The sequence below is a fragment of the Acipenser ruthenus genome, chromosome 17 (genome assembly GCF_902713425.1).
Source record: "Acipenser ruthenus chromosome 17, fAciRut3.2 maternal haplotype, whole genome shotgun sequence".
In the NCBI taxonomy this organism is placed as follows: Eukaryota; Metazoa; Chordata; class Actinopteri; order Acipenseriformes; family Acipenseridae; genus Acipenser; species Acipenser ruthenus.
In genome coordinates, this window is record NC_081205.1 from 10,378,926 (window position 1) to 10,394,453 (window position 15,528).

The 15,528-nt window shown below is 38.8% G+C and overlaps 1 protein-coding gene across 1 annotated transcript; it reads right to left on the reverse strand.

Annotated features, from left to right (window-relative positions):
- Positions 1–8,001: 8,001 nt before the first annotated feature.
- Positions 8,002–14,322, reverse strand: LOC117423620 (5-hydroxytryptamine receptor 3A-like). The gene is made up of 9 exons (XM_058990478.1): positions 14,310–14,322; positions 13,958–14,118; positions 13,819–13,863; positions 13,615–13,724; positions 13,200–13,369; positions 10,926–11,086; positions 10,103–10,313; positions 8,833–8,994; positions 8,002–8,267 (listed from the first exon to the last, which is right to left on the reverse strand). Exons 1-9 carry the CDS (start codon positions 14,320–14,322, stop codon positions 8,002–8,004), a joined length of 1,299 nt encoding a protein of 432 aa, XP_058846461.1.
- Between the last annotated feature and the right edge of the window lie 1,206 nt (positions 14,323–15,528).

The window sequence follows — 15,528 nt, forward strand, 5'->3', positions numbered from 1 at the left end:
GGGCCATCTGCAACCACCCGCTGGTACATTACCTCTGACTCACATGGGCACCCACACCGACCCAACCAATTGGTGAGATATTATTATTTGTTTATTTAGCAGACACCTTTATCCAAGGCGACTTACAGAGACTAGGGTGTGTGAACTATGCATCAGCTGCAGAGTTACTTACAACTACGTCTCACCCGAAAGACGGAGTACAAGGAGGTTAAGTGACTTGCTCAGGGTCACACAATGAGTCAGTGGCTGAGGTGGGATTTGAACCGGGGACCCCCTGGTTACAAGCCCTTTTCTTTAACCACTGGACCACACAGCCTCCTTTGATAGAGGAGGTAGGAGAGGACATAGCTTGTACTCTGGGTGAATTCTGACACAGAATGCAAACATATGTTTGACTTTTTTAGGACATTAAATGGCATTAAAATTGGACAGGTGGCAAGAAGTTAAGCAAGGGGTAGCAGATAAAATAATTTGAAACTTTAAATAACATTTATTGATAACAACTAAAAACTAAACTAAGTACAATGTACAAGTAAACCAATAAGAGTTGCTAAATGTGTTCTTTATAAATAAACTAGTAGGAGCTTTTGAACGCAGTGAAATGGAATCAACACAACAGTTTGTGTTTCCTGGAGGGAATGTTTTAGTAGTAATGCGGTTCCATCTTCGGTAAGAAAGCAGGTGGCTTGTTGCCTGTGCTCACGTTTATGCAACGAATGGACGGTCAGTGAGTTAATGCTCACTCAGCACCCACCAGAGTCCACAGCTCTTTTAGCAACTCATTTATAACCATGGCAACCAACACACATAATGCTGGGCCCAGACCCTTCTTATACCCCTAGATCCACCCCTGTATGTAGATCAGGGCCAGAGCGGCACACACATCCCATTGGTCCTCAGCCGCACACTGCGGACCAATGGGAACACACACAGAGAGGAGCAATCACAGAGGAGACACAGAACATGCACAAGCAGGCTGACTCACAGAGAGGTAAACAAAGCAGTAGCGGCAAATACAGAGCGAAGGAACACAGTTACAGCAGGTAATACAGAGCGGGAATTACAGTAGAAACAGGGCAGGAAACACAAATGCACAGATCGTTACAATATGTTGTGTTACACTAAGCTAGGTTAGCAAGCTATTGTTTCATTTCATTTTCAATTCCTGCTCATAGATTCTACTTTTGACAATTATACCTAAACATTTAGAGGTTAACCTGTGCAGGCAAAATATATGTAGGTGTTAGCATGACAGTAAATGTAGTGTACAATGGAAAATTAAAGGCTGTACACATACAGTATTATACGTTGCAGTAATTTATAAAATAAATAAAATAAATGTGCATGGCTTCTTATGATGGCTTTTTTGATTGGTTAAAAAATATTCACAATATGTTAAAATGTAAATGTTAAAATGTTAGAGAAATTAAATGAAAACTAACACCCTTATGACAACATTTGTGGCTTGTGTTCAAACTGGGATAAAAAAAAGGGCAAAAATAAACAAATGAATGAATAAAGTTTGGTCCCAGTACTGTAGTTAGACTCCATGGGACTCACTGGTGTATTCAAAATGACTCCATTCTCTATTATCAGTCGCAGGGATACTCTACTAAATAAGCTAGTAAATCTCAAGTGCCTACCCTGCTGTGAACAGATCTGGACTAAATGAAATCTGCTCTGGACCAAACAGCGTTTCATGTTCCAGGCTCATGATCTGCCACTGCACATTTCTGTTTTCCTTCTACTCATTCACTAACTGCTAAGAAACAAAAGCTAGGTCAAAAAATCAATTTTCATCTACTTTAACTGTTTGGGTAGAATTTGGAATTTGCTGTATTTGGGTTTAAGGTGCTGTGACGGGGATGAATGTATGGGATGAAATACAGTAAACAATTAACCACAATAACCTTGTAAAAGGTTAATGGTCTGTTGCACTTGAATAGAGTAACAGCCAAAATTGCTAAATTCTATTGCTAATTAGTAAGATAACAAAAAGAGACTGGTCACATATGTCCTAAGCCCATGTTGTTATATACCAGGCGTGGAGGCGACACAGACAGAGAAGCCTCTATACCTCCAGGATCATCGTGGACCATCGGTGAATCAGTCTGACGGCTCTCTCTGGGGATTCAGGTAATCTGATCAAGTGCCTATCTCTGTTAATACTAGTGGCACATATTGTATCTAAACAATAATTCCATGGTTACCTTAATTTATAAACCTTACAGTATGTGTGTGTGTGTGTGTGTGTGTGTGTGTGTGTGTGTGTGTGTATATATATATATATATATATATATATATATATATATATATATATATATATATATATTTTAGCTCAAAGAGCCAGCTGCCCAACGTTTCGATATGTTGTACATATCATTCTCAAGGGAGCCTGTGTTTTATATATATTTATATATATATATAATTATATATAATATATATAATTTATGCATGCATAGTAATTGTTTGGAATAATTTTATTGTTGTACTGGTATCTTATTGAGTATGGTTTACTTAGGTCTCTCTTTGTATTAGTGCTTGCATTATTGTGATGTACCTGTGCTGGCCTTTCTAGAGCAGCTAAACTAACCCTGTTCAGCCCCACCCCAAAACCCCCTACAATTATCCCTCATTTGCACACTGGTACTTGGGCAGAACCAGTATTATTCCTTAATTTCCCATTGACATGCATGTAATGTGCTGCACCGCCACCTGCTGTTTTGTCACAGTATATAGACTGATGATTTCTGATCAAGTTATCCTTTAGATTCCTCCATGCAGCCTTTACACTTGATTTCAGTTTGTTACGGGTGCATAGTTGACTTTTCCTGATTTCCTGTTCTATCAGACCCCAAACATTCTCAATAGGATTGAGATCCGGTGAATCTCCAGGTTGGAATTGCAGTGGCATGGATGCTGTCTTCTTCTACCCATGTCTTCACTTGTTTAGCTCCATGGCAAGGGGCTCCGTCATCTTGGGAGTAGAAATCACTGTTAGGAAAATGGTTCTGAGCCGTAGGGAAGAGATGGTCTTGAACTGTTTTCAGGTACCAATCTTTGTTCCTCGCTGTCCCCTTGAGTAAAACGTATAGCGATCCTGTGCCTTTGGCAGAAAAGCATCCCTAAATGTCAAGATTTGTGACTTCTTTTCAGAAATCGTGTTTTCACGTTATATTCCGAAATGTCACTATTTTTCCATTTTCCAGTGTATGGAAAACTACAAAGCAGTATGTAATTCAATATGTTAATATAACATTATTCAGCAGGTTTGATTCGATTTTATGAAGCAAAATTAGATAATTCTCAGGCAAAACCTTTGGCCATAGCTGTATATTTCACCAAGTAAATTGGTAGGACTGTGTCTAATGCATCATAAAAAAGTGTTTTTTACAAACATAACATGTACTTTTTCTAGAGCAGCAATATCCTTTTTGTAACGAGGTGACCAGAACTGAACATAATATTCTAGATGAGGTACCTTGATTAGTGTATCAGTTCTGTAGTTTACCTTTTTGTGAAAGATTGTTGAAGGCTCATACAGCCAGGAAACACAGGAACACAAATGCAGTTAAAGTGTGTTTGTTCAATTTCATTGATTGCAGGCACCAAGTCATGGACTCAAGGGGAGATGAAGTTTCCACCCCGAAATGTTATTGAGCAGCAGAGGCTAATATCTTGACACTGCCTGACTGTTACATCTACAATACAGACCTGTCTGTGCCACCATAAGCTTGTGTCACCACAACACATAATCCCCTCATGATAACCTCCTCTCCCGTCTCTCTTTGTCCCCCCTCCTCTCTTGTGTTTAACTGGGCAGCAATGTTTACCCTGCAGGATCTCAGTTGGTTCTCATCTATTTCAGAGGGAGATTGATTGGAAGGAAAATAAAAGCCTGGTAACAAAGGTCAGGCTTTTTGTCCTTGCTCACTCGCTGTTAATATACAGCATGTTAGAAAGTTGACATTGAGATGTGTTCAGAATGTACTAGAGAAAAGTTGCCCTGCCCCAAGCACTATTACCCTGACAAAATGCCATTGAAGTCAACATAAAACATTTCAAAAGGTGAAATCTAGGCGCAGAGTTGCAGGTTCCATTATTCTGTGGTAAAATGGGTGTACCCTTTTAATTGTGTGCGGACATACACACACAACATTTTATTTGTAGATATCTCAGCTGATACTTTTAATCTTGAATGGATTGCAGATACAAGGTAAGTGTGTTTTTTCAGTAATGCACATGTTTACAGGTGTGTACAGAGTTTAAACAGGATGGAGTTGCTTTCCTTGCCTGCTAATGCACATCTTGCTTTTTTACCTTGATACCTTGATCCTCCTACACAAGAGATATGCAACTATGGCCTTTCCAGATCAATTTATTTTTATTTAGTGTGCCCAATTATTTTCCCCTCGATTTTCTCCCAAATTTAGAATGTCTAATTATTTTTTTCCCCTCACTGCAGCAATACACACCTCAGGAGAACTGAAGATTCAGTGGGCGTCCTCCGATCCCACGACTAAGCCAGTTTCCTCTTTTACACCCAGGAACTCGAGAGGATTGCAGGTATCTTCCTGAGCTCACAAGGCTCCTGGCCAGCAGGGTGTGCTGTAGTGCGAGGAGGAGAAACAGTCCCCCAGCTAAGACAGGCGACTTTGCACAGCCAGGATGCGAACCTTCATTCTCCTGACTGTATGACTCACCCTGCACACCACATGGCTGTGCTTTTACTAGTTTAATTACTTTATGATAACTGGTGTTACTAGTGTCCAGAGTAATGTAGAGGTTCAGAGACTTTATTTGTAACAAAATCTTTTTTTTAAAGATGTGAAATGTCAGATATATATTTGTCCCTTTGGAAATAAAATGCAGCAAGGAAAAGAACGTTTATTATTTTGATCACAAGGGAGCTAATACACAATGAATGAAAGTCATGCCTTTTGTTTACTGAAATCCAAAAAGTTCTTTTCAGCTGACTGTGTCCTTTGAAAGTGCCCCTGATAAGCAGTATTAATAGTCAATTCATGACAGTGTATTGACTTAGAACTATGGTACAATATAGTATGAATAATTTATATCAATTACCTAGACAAAGATTTTTCATTCAGTTTTTTTTTATTCAGTTTAACCTTGATTCATTAGAGAAAAATATCTTGTACTGGAAATGCCATTACAAAACCAAGCCCATCATTTATTAATATACCTCCAGTATTGAAAGCAGTCACTTTATTAAACCACAACAGTGTTCAAATCCAAATGCAGTATACTGTATGTGAAGCCATAGAGAGAATAAACCAATTGAGTAGCTAATATCAGTAATAACCAACCAACAAGTTCAGGGTCCTGATTTTAGGTTTTATTCTTTACTCAGGTAAAAAATAAAAATCAAAAAGAAACGGTTTAATCTGGCCTTATTTTTCCACACACAGAAAAGGGGGAAGTTTGGTTAAATTGTTTTTTGAGCCATTTAAAATAAGCATAGTCAAGCATAGTTCAGGAGTAGTCACTCTTTCTCTCTAAAGCACTACCCTCAGGGTTTGAAATCACTAACTCCACCAAGCTAGAGGACAAATATTGTATACATATGCTTTAATATAATTTGTATGTATCTAATATAATTTGTATATATTCCATTGTCCATTGTATTAAATGTGTTCTCCTAAATATTGGGGGCATTTGTCTTATTCCCCTGAATCATTTTATGAGCACCCTAATACGATTTCTAAATGGATTTTAAAATGTTGGTTTTCACTCCATTAAAACACAATACAAAGATTGATTCATCACAATTTTACCAATTTAATCGGATGCACTTTCTAAATGCACAAGTATTGTAATTAACAATTATTCTGAGCAATTTGAAAAGCGGATAAATTAACAAAGGTCTGCTAACAGGCTGGCAGTTAGAGTCCGGTCCTGTGACAGGATATAATTCTCAATGTATAATGTGTTGTGTGCCAATTTGTTTAAAACCTGGTCTCATAATAAATAGTATTGTTGGAGGTGGCTGTGCCTGAGCGAAGAGTGATGGTTGGCAATTAATCTAAAAGTGGAACAATTTTACTGAAAGACTTTCAAGAAGAAAAAGTTCTGAGAGCACAGAGGTACAACTGCGTTGCTGAATGCATTACTACTGCCCCCTAGTGTGCTTGATGGTGCATAACAAGCTGGATCCAAATTATAATGGCTAGTCTGAACAGCTGCATTTACCTTGCTGTGTATTTTGTGCATGCAGGTTGGTGGCTGGGAGAAGTCCCCCATCACATTTTTTGGTAGTTCAGCAGGGATATGGTTAAAATGCTCTATCCCTGCATTAAAATGTGTTCCTTCTCCATCTATTCCAGCTGTGTGAGAATGATCTAATTAACCAATCAACCTGCAGGCCAGTTGAATATATCTCACGTAGCCAAGCAGAGCTGCTATAAAGAGCTTCTTTTGTTGATAGAAAGACCTACTAAAGTGATTTTTCTTTTGTATTTTGCTTATAGCGTTTACTTTGTTAGTTATTAAGAAAAGAAAGCTACCCTACACTTAAATACATTTGCGTGTCTGATTTACCCCCTTGACCATCAGCCAGCCTGTCTACAGGGTTGTGTGGAGCCAACCCTGTCAATAGCTCCCATTTTGTAAGGTTGAACTGGGATGAAATTAACAGAAGCTCAACTAGTTATTTCCAAGGACATTTAGTCACAAGAATTTCATGGAATTATGAGCGCTGTTTCGTTCATGCTGAGCATTCGCCTTCACCGAACACAGACAGAATATACAAACACAGCAACACCACAGATTAAAAAAAAAAAAAAAAAGAACCAATTATTCTCACAGGAATTAACCCCATCCCTGCCAACCATGCATATACATTTCAGATGAAGGGACTTTTTTTTATTTTACTTCCATTTGTTTTTTTGTTTTTTTTTTGTCCAGTCAATATTTAAGACTTGTCTTGGTGTCTGCTCAGATTTTAATTGTATACTGTTAGGCTAAAACACCTCCGGATATGCTCAATACCCTACTGCTGTTTACCATTCATATGATACACTTGAACAAACATTTTCTCTTTAATTGAAAGTCATCTCGTTCAGTTAACTATATCATAAAAGACTGATCGGGAAACATTTACAACAGGAATCACATATCCTTAGCTAATATGAGTGGTTTCCCATAGAAAGCTCATAACAAAGTGTAATAAAGCATAGCAAAAGTGTGGTCAAGCATATCAAAAACATCATGGCAAATCATGATAAACTATAGTATTTGCATAGTATTACACTGGGAAAAGCAAGCTGCAAAATAAAACTATAAGGGCTGGCTTCGTTAGAAAATCAGACAGACACAAGGGCAATGTGCGTGTGTGTGTGTGTTTCAATTGGTAAGAATTGATTAAACTAACTATGAAAAATAAAACAATATTAAATTATGCATGTGTAGCAGTGTGAGGTTAGAGGTATACATAGAATAGGTAAACATGCAGCTGATACAAAACAAAAACAAATGAGACTGTAAGAGAAAACAGACTTGTGTTACTGCTGCCCACTTAAGACAAGATGGTGTACTCGAAGATAATAAGTGCAGTACACAAAACAAACAGTAGGTGTCCCCATAACAATAGAACATAGCCATTAGTATAGCTTTCAATAACTGAACCTCAAACTGCTACACATGTTACTCAAGCTGCATTTCCACATGGTCTGCAGGCTCTAATGTCATTTACAACCTGCAAAATAAAACTTTTGATTTGATTTAAGGTCAGTCTTGGCTGGTTCCCTGCCTTGGTGCACAGCACAAATGGTCTTGTTTGTAGAGTTGAGGTTGTATGTACAGTACACTCCATTCATTGATAGGTTCTTAATTCAATTAGCAAATTATAACATTTTAAATGAATCAACGTTGTTGTTTCCTTTTTCCTTTATTGACTGGAAATGCAATTTAAATAGTTTAGATTTATCATTGTGCAAAATTATTACCCCTCAGGCCAACATTACAATTCATGAAACTTGGTACCTATGAAGTCCAAGCTATAGAGACAGAAATGAGAAACAGGAGTACAGAGAAGAGGTAACACCAGAAGAAAACCTTGTTTCCGCGGGTCGCCACAGTCTCCCAGTAGTCAGGCTCGCCCCTGTCCCTGTGGGAGGACAGTAGACACTGCTGCAAGGCCTGCAGCTCCAGGACAATGAACTCCAGCAGCCTGGGGTCAATCCGCTCTTCAGTGGCTGGCTTGCTGCTTCCAGACAAGCGTTCTATCATGGTGATGTCCTCAAGGGTATCTGGACAGGGAGGCCATCAAACATGTAAGGGAAAAAGTGGTGAATCAGTGAAAAACATTAATTAGGTCATTTGAATTTTCAGGAGAACTTCTCTCCCTAAACCCACATGTAAACCCAAATTGTCCAAAAGGTACTACCAAAATAGCATGGCAAAAAGGTGAGACATATTTTTTATTTTATTCTGTAAACCATTGTAGAAATGCTTTCATTTTAGTTAACCAATCAAGTATTTACTCACATGGATAGATAAGCATTTTATTTAAAATGGTGCTTGAAGAATGTACATTTTTCTATTTGTAAATTCCTCTACTATAGTGACACCATTTTAGGGCATTGGTTGAGCGCTGGGTTAGAGTGAAGAGGTGAGCCACCAACACTACTTCCTACATGACCACCTGACTTCATTCATCCATCCCCATCCTTGCTTAGCTTCTGAGATTTCACAAGATCTGGTTCGATGGTGATCTGTAAGATTTTTTCCGATCACTGCATGGTACTTCAGATCTCTGTCTGTGAAAGGTTTCTGCCCATCTCTGGGTCTCACCATTGTGGGAATGACTCTCACCCTCTCTCCCTGATTTCTGGGAACGCCCGGGCGAGCCCGTCACTCCACTCCTCTTCCTTCTGAGCCAAGCGCAAGCTGGAGTTCCAGTCTTCAAGTACATCACTAGAATGGTCTCCAGTAGACTGGCCATCATAAAGGCAAAGATGACAATGCAGAAAGTGGCTGTCCGATGCATTTATATTAGAAAAGAACAGAGAAGAAAAACAGACACATGATTAGAAGTGTTTTTTATTATTAAATTGTGGATCATGTTAGTCAGAAGTGAAGGAGTCAAGCAGTCTGATTAGATCTAGCAGTCTGAGTGGATCAACCAAAGTTTTCAATGCTGTACAAATAAAAACATGTGATGGGTCTCATGCTCACTGTTTTACTGTGTTACAAAAGGGCTTTGCCAGAGAGGAATTGCCTACAATTCTTTCTTATATATTACAAACTAACAAGGCTAACAAAATACTCATATTACAAACTAAAATATTTAATTGAATGTTTTTTTTTAAAGAAAAAATGTTCATACAGTAGAAGGGACTTATGATTGATGGAACTGGCTGCATAAATGACAGACAAATCAACCAATCCACTGGTAGCCTCTCTTCTGTAAAGGAAGGCTTAGCCATTCTAAATCTCCAGCCAAATGAGGAGAAATATAGCTGGAATAAACCCTAGAGGTCAATGTTTCTCAAAGGCACATTTTGTGCAGCAACAGCAAATCCCAGGAACAGCCAGTGGACCCCAAGCAGCCCCTCTCTTAATCAGCCTTGCAATGGTATTGGTTATGGCAACTCCTGTGCTTAATCATTTTACTGCAGGAGTGGGAGAGTTCATTCTGATTTTTGATGTTACCTTTGTTTAGTTTTTTAGCTTGAGAACCACTGGGATAGGTGATGGCAGGCTGTTAGACATTATGGTAATTGAAAAAATTGTTGTGTCAGAGACTGATTATCATTTTCCCATAGTTCGGTTTACAGTTAAGATAACTATGCACCCCAAAAGGGAAACTGTGAGCAATGTAAAGTTATAATTAACTTTAATTCACTTTAACTTTGTATAACAAAGGCAACCAAGCCCAATGTGCAATTAACAGGGTTCTTACCATTTAATGAAAGGCTAATAATACTGAAGATATATTTGCAGAGATTGACACTCTATATTGTTTAAAACATGTATCGAGCTCTATGTCAGCTTAGTAATAAAAGTAACACGGGGGCCCTCCAGCTGTTTTGTTCTTACAGATAATGAGAACCCCCCCCCCCCCCCCCCCCACAGTTCTCACCTATCAGAGGGGTTTCGTTAGACACTGATGGGAGGATATCATTGAGAATCAGCAACAAGACAGACAGCCCCAGGATTACTGTCACCTTAAAACCCAACTTCTCTCCATTGCAGTCTGAGATGAAGAAACTTGCTATATCCAGGAGTAGTAAGAATATACTGGGCAGCAGGAAATTGATCACGTACAACATGGATCTTCTTTTCATTGAGATCTATAAAGTACATATAGAATGCTAATGCTGTAGATGCCTAAACAAACCCTTAAATAGACTAAGTTGGGTTCCCATTTCTACAGCATCACAGCAAGAGAAGTAGCATGATATACTGTAAAGCTTGGCTATGCAAGGGTTCAAATACATATTTTATTGTACTGGTATTTCTTGAATATTAGTTATGAGTAGGGTGGTGACAACTCTAAAATGAAAAGAAAAGTGAAGCTCCAGTGCAAAATATAAATCCGTCTATAAATGTGCTTCTCAACCTTGTTACAATCAAGTGCTGCAGTGTTTCTGTTTGTACATTAGCATCCCCTACAAGATTGTGGGCGCTGAAAACATTTTTTTTTATTATTCTCCCTGTAGTTTAGCAGTGTCCCCATGCTCTTCTCATAGTTATATGCATCTACCATGGTTTATCATGTTTTTTTTTTTTAATTTGCTTTATCATACCCTTCTGGACTTTACCATGCTTACCTATGCTGAACCATGCTTTTAATATTATTAAACAGTGTCATGTTTTTACTACAGTAAACTTTTATATTAGTTTGGCTGGCCCACAGTTAATCAAACAATTATTTAAACAAAAATGAATAAACCTTCTTTTACCTCATAGATAAGTTGATCCCATTTAGTTTCATCCATTCCCAATTGATTGGTCCAAACCTGTATTTGTAGAAACTGCCAGTCCCCTTGGCTTTTCAGCACTTTCCAGGAAAAGTCTGTCACTCTAGAGGAGTTTGATAAGGGGGCCAGTGTAATCTCATTTACTGTACAAGACAAAGCAATGTGTCCATTTTAAACATTGAAACAAAAATGTGTACAAACGCTTCTGCTAATGCCTTTGTCAGTTTTACATGTTCGCTTAGAAATTTCAAAACAAGAGCAAAGAACGTTTCTGAATAAAAATTCATTTGGGGATTTTAAATGGCCATTAAATGGCATCTTGGCGCTACCAGTAAAGCACATCTGCCAAATGTAAGGTACCGACAGGATTAGAATCAGGGGTGTAGGGGGGTGCCACTCAGCCACTTATTCATTACCTAAATTCAACATTTTATTTTGGTGTTTATATTTAATGAATACAGACACTTTTCCTGGATCCTGGCCACAACTCGTCAATAGTGCATAGCTTAAATCAGGGATATACTGGGGCCGGAGTGGATCGGAATCTGTTAACAGCACAGGTGTATAAAAAGCACGTTGATTAGTCATATCTGACTGCAAGGGAGGGATGAGGGATCCAGGGAGGGTTTTTTTTAAGATGGAGCTTGTTTGATGGCAGAGGGGAAGCAGCCAGAGTGCAGAGAGGCATTGAGGAGGGAGGAAATGAAAGGGAGTAGAGCAGGGGCAGCAGCCTGGAAGAGGTGAGTGGGGAAGGGGTCCAGAGCACACGTGGTGGGTTTATGGCTCTGGATCAGGAAGCAGAGATCAGAGTCCAGGGGCAAGTCCCTGGTGAAGACGAGGTCCAGTTGACGCCCTGGTGCTAACAGAGAGAGAGGAGAGAGCAGGGGGGGACCGAAAAGAGCAAGGAGGGAGAGAGCAGATGTCCTGTTCACCCACCCTGTCCAGAGGGGTGAGGAAAGTGGGAAAGGACGTAGAGAGAGGAAAGGACGTAGAGAGAGGAAAGGGCGCCCAGAGTGGTAGTGTTATCAGTGGAGATCCAGGTTTTGGTGAGACCTAGGAAGTGACGAGAGAGGTGAGAGGCAAAGGCAGAGATGAAGTCAGCTTTGCTGGAAGCTGGGTGACAATTCCAGAGTGTGCCAGAGAGATTGTGAGGGGGGGGGGGGGGGGGGGGGGTGAGCAGAGGAAAGGGGGAGAGACAGGGAGATGAGGTTAGAGGAGTTAGAGTTGCAGTGGCAGGGAGGAGACGGAGGACAGGAACAAGAGGAGAGGATTACGGGGATATTAAAGATAGTCATGATAAGGAGCAGTAGAGGAAAGGAAGTAGAATGGGTATAGGAGGGGGTGGTGCGAGAGGGAGACGAAAACACAGGTACAAGAGGAACAAGAGCATTAAATAAGAGAAAAGAAAAAGGAATGTATGAAAACCTGGTTCGAAGGTGGAGCCGATGCTTGGATAGAAGTTTTTGCAGCCGGTCCACGTTGGCCTGTCCTTGTGTGGTAATCCTGTACTTCAGAATACTGTAATCTGCCAAGTTTTTAACCTGTAGTACTTTGTATTTAATCACATCCTGATGTAACTATCACTATTTAATCATATCCTGATGTAACTATCACTATTACCTGCTGTATTATTGAATTGTGGTTTGTCAAACTTGTACTTTGCTTGAACAAAAGTTATTGTATTTCTTGCTCTTATTGTATTACTTGTATTGTAACGCTTGAAATGTTTTTGCTTACGATTGTAAGTCGCCCTGGATAAGGGCGTCTGCTAAGAAATAAATAATAATAATAATAACTGATTTACCTTAGTTATGCAGCTACTCTGAGTCATTTTTTTATCAAGTAACTTAGAACTTTTTAGGGTGTGCCGAGGACTGAGTAAAAATGAGAAACCGTAACGAGATTTTTTTTTTTTTTCGCATTACACTACAGAAGTACAAAGCTTATATTAATTCTCAATGTTTAGAGAACTTCCAGTTTAAACCCAGGATAAAAATACATTAAAAACTATCAAAATCAAATTACATCTCAGCCCCACCCATTTGTGAATACGATCTGAATACGAGTATCCTTACAAGTGTTCCAAGTGTGATTACAAGTATGACTATGAGGAGTTACTCCTCTGCACACACATTAGATATCATCTTCATACGTCTTGGCCGCTTTTTCCAGGCACTTAAAGCTTAATGGAATACAAAGCAATAACATACAGTATTTCTGGGCAATATATTAAATATAAATGTACAAATAACTTACTTGACTGTAGTTCGGAGCCAAATGTGAGATTGCAGTTCTGAGTATCAAATGGGAACTGGTGCACATTTATGTTGCAGGTACTGACGACTCTGCGTGAATATAACATTTCTACCTTTCCATTGTTATCAATGTGCAAGTAGGGCAGGTCTGGAAAAGTAGTCTCATCTGTACTGCTTAAAAACATAGCAAATATTACATTCAGCATTGTTCCCTTGTTCATCTTATTCAAAACCTTATTTATAGAGGGTGCGTAGGTATTCTTTTATTTAGTGTGCCCAATTATTTTGCCCCCAATTTTCTCCCCAAATTTGGAATGTCCAGTAATTTTTTCCCCTCACTATATATATATATATATATATATATATATATATATATATATATATATATATATATATATATACATATGGAAGCTTACAATTCATAGATACTTATATCTGGTATCCACAGCAATTCCTTTGGAACCAAGATCTTGGATATTCCACAAAACTCACTGGGATCCCAGGAAATGAACTCATTTTGCCAGATCTGTGTGCCGAGAAAAACAGCAACATGTATCAGAAAAAAAAACACACAAAAGAAAAATTTAATTTACAAAAACAAGAAACAAAGGGGTACTTGCCATGCTAACCCATATGTAGGCCGTAAATGTTTGAGATTTCTCTATCTAAAACAAAGACGCAATTAATGACATGAGTCTTAACAGTCAAAGAAGCAGAAAACCTATGTGAACGGGCTCACTGAAAGAATGATCTACTCACCACAGCTAAAATCGAGTAAAGAGTGATATCCATGTAAACTACAGTGGGGCGTCTCCAGTCATTAACAGGACGTGTGAACTTCAGGAGTCTGTTGTCCACAGAGATGTTTAAGTGTTCAAATACATCATGGTAACGACAAACCGCTTTTGAAGAAACGTAACCTGCAATGCAACTTAAACTATTAACATGCCTGACTGGAAACATGTGTGATACATCCTAAAAATGAAATGAACACTGCTGTGGTGAGGAGAAAAACATCACTAGGTGCTGTCTGTAGTTTCATCCCACCTTTGGCAGTAACACAGAACAGTTGGGATCGTTAACACTAGAACGACCGTGTTTATACACATACCTAGAACAACCATGACTGGTCAATTTGACCGGCGTATTAATAACAACATAAATTTTATAATGAAAGGACAAACAATTGAATATAAGTCTTATTCAGGAATGTCATATAAAGCATCTACACAAGCGAAACATTGTAAATAAACGGATATTTGAACAGAAAAGTCTTTATATACAGACATATTACATAAAGCGCAACCTCAAAAAACAGTAAAAAATGAAATAAACAAATATTCGAAAATAAAGTTGTGTATGTACAGTTATATAATGTACATGCAAAACTGTACAACTGAAATTATTTAAATAAGTATCAACACATTTATATTGCCTACATAAAGTGAAACTGAAGCTATGCGCTTATATACAGACATACTGTAATTGTAATGACATGAATAAATAAAAATTTGAACAGAATGGGCTTCATTTACAATTGTTACAAAGTCTAAGTGGTGGCACAAATCACACAGATCCTGCGGTTTTCAAAATATGCAGTGCACTTACCACATGGTCCGTCTTTGCTGCATCAGAATCTTGTTTGGTAAAATTTGCAGTAATTCCAAACACTCTTTTCTGTCCTGCATCTTCATTTGCAATGTGTATTGGGGCAACACGTGTGACTTATAGTAACCAGTGCAGACAGACAGCCTGGCGCCGAGAGCTATCAGAGGCTCACTGAACAATAGAAATGCCAACAGACAACTCACTTGAAAAATTCAGACTGATATAATGGAATTTACCTGTAAAAGGGTTTCTTCCAGTTCGGAGTGGACTCCACACAACAATGGAACCTTTCCGCTGTCGGGCTAGGAAAAACATGGACAAACCTCCCTCTTCCCCCAGAAGGTATTTCATATCCGTGTGTCATGACACCACTCCCACCCGATAGTATAAAGGGAAATGATGCAGAAGGGTCAGATGTCCTGTATTTTATATATACATTAAAAACCTGTGGGGGAAGGTGGGTGGGAAGACAGGTGCAGACTCCACTCCGAACTGGAAGAAACCCATTTACAGGTAAATTCCGTCTTCTTACCAGTTCTTCGTGGACTCCACACAACAATGGAACCCCCCCTATACCAAAGGATAAAAAGAAAGCGAGATGAAAAGGAGAAATGTGAATGTGAGAAAACTGGTGAGAGGTGGAAACATCCAAGTTATAGTGTTTCATGAAAGTGTGAGAGGAAGACCAAGTTGCTGCCAAACAAATATCAGCAATAGGAACA

What these genes read in the sequence shown, in the direction of transcription:
- LOC117423620 (XM_058990478.1), bottom strand. An exon ending in CCTACATATGGGTTAGCATG is followed by an intron (nt 13,725 to 13,818) that starts GCAAGTACCCCT and finishes CTCGGCACACAG; the next exon opens with ATCTGGCAAAATGAGTTCAT. An exon ending in GATATAAGTATCTATGAATT is followed by an intron (nt 13,370 to 13,614) that starts GTAAGCTTCCAT and finishes GTTTTTAAGCAG; the next exon opens with TACAGATGAGACTACTTTTC.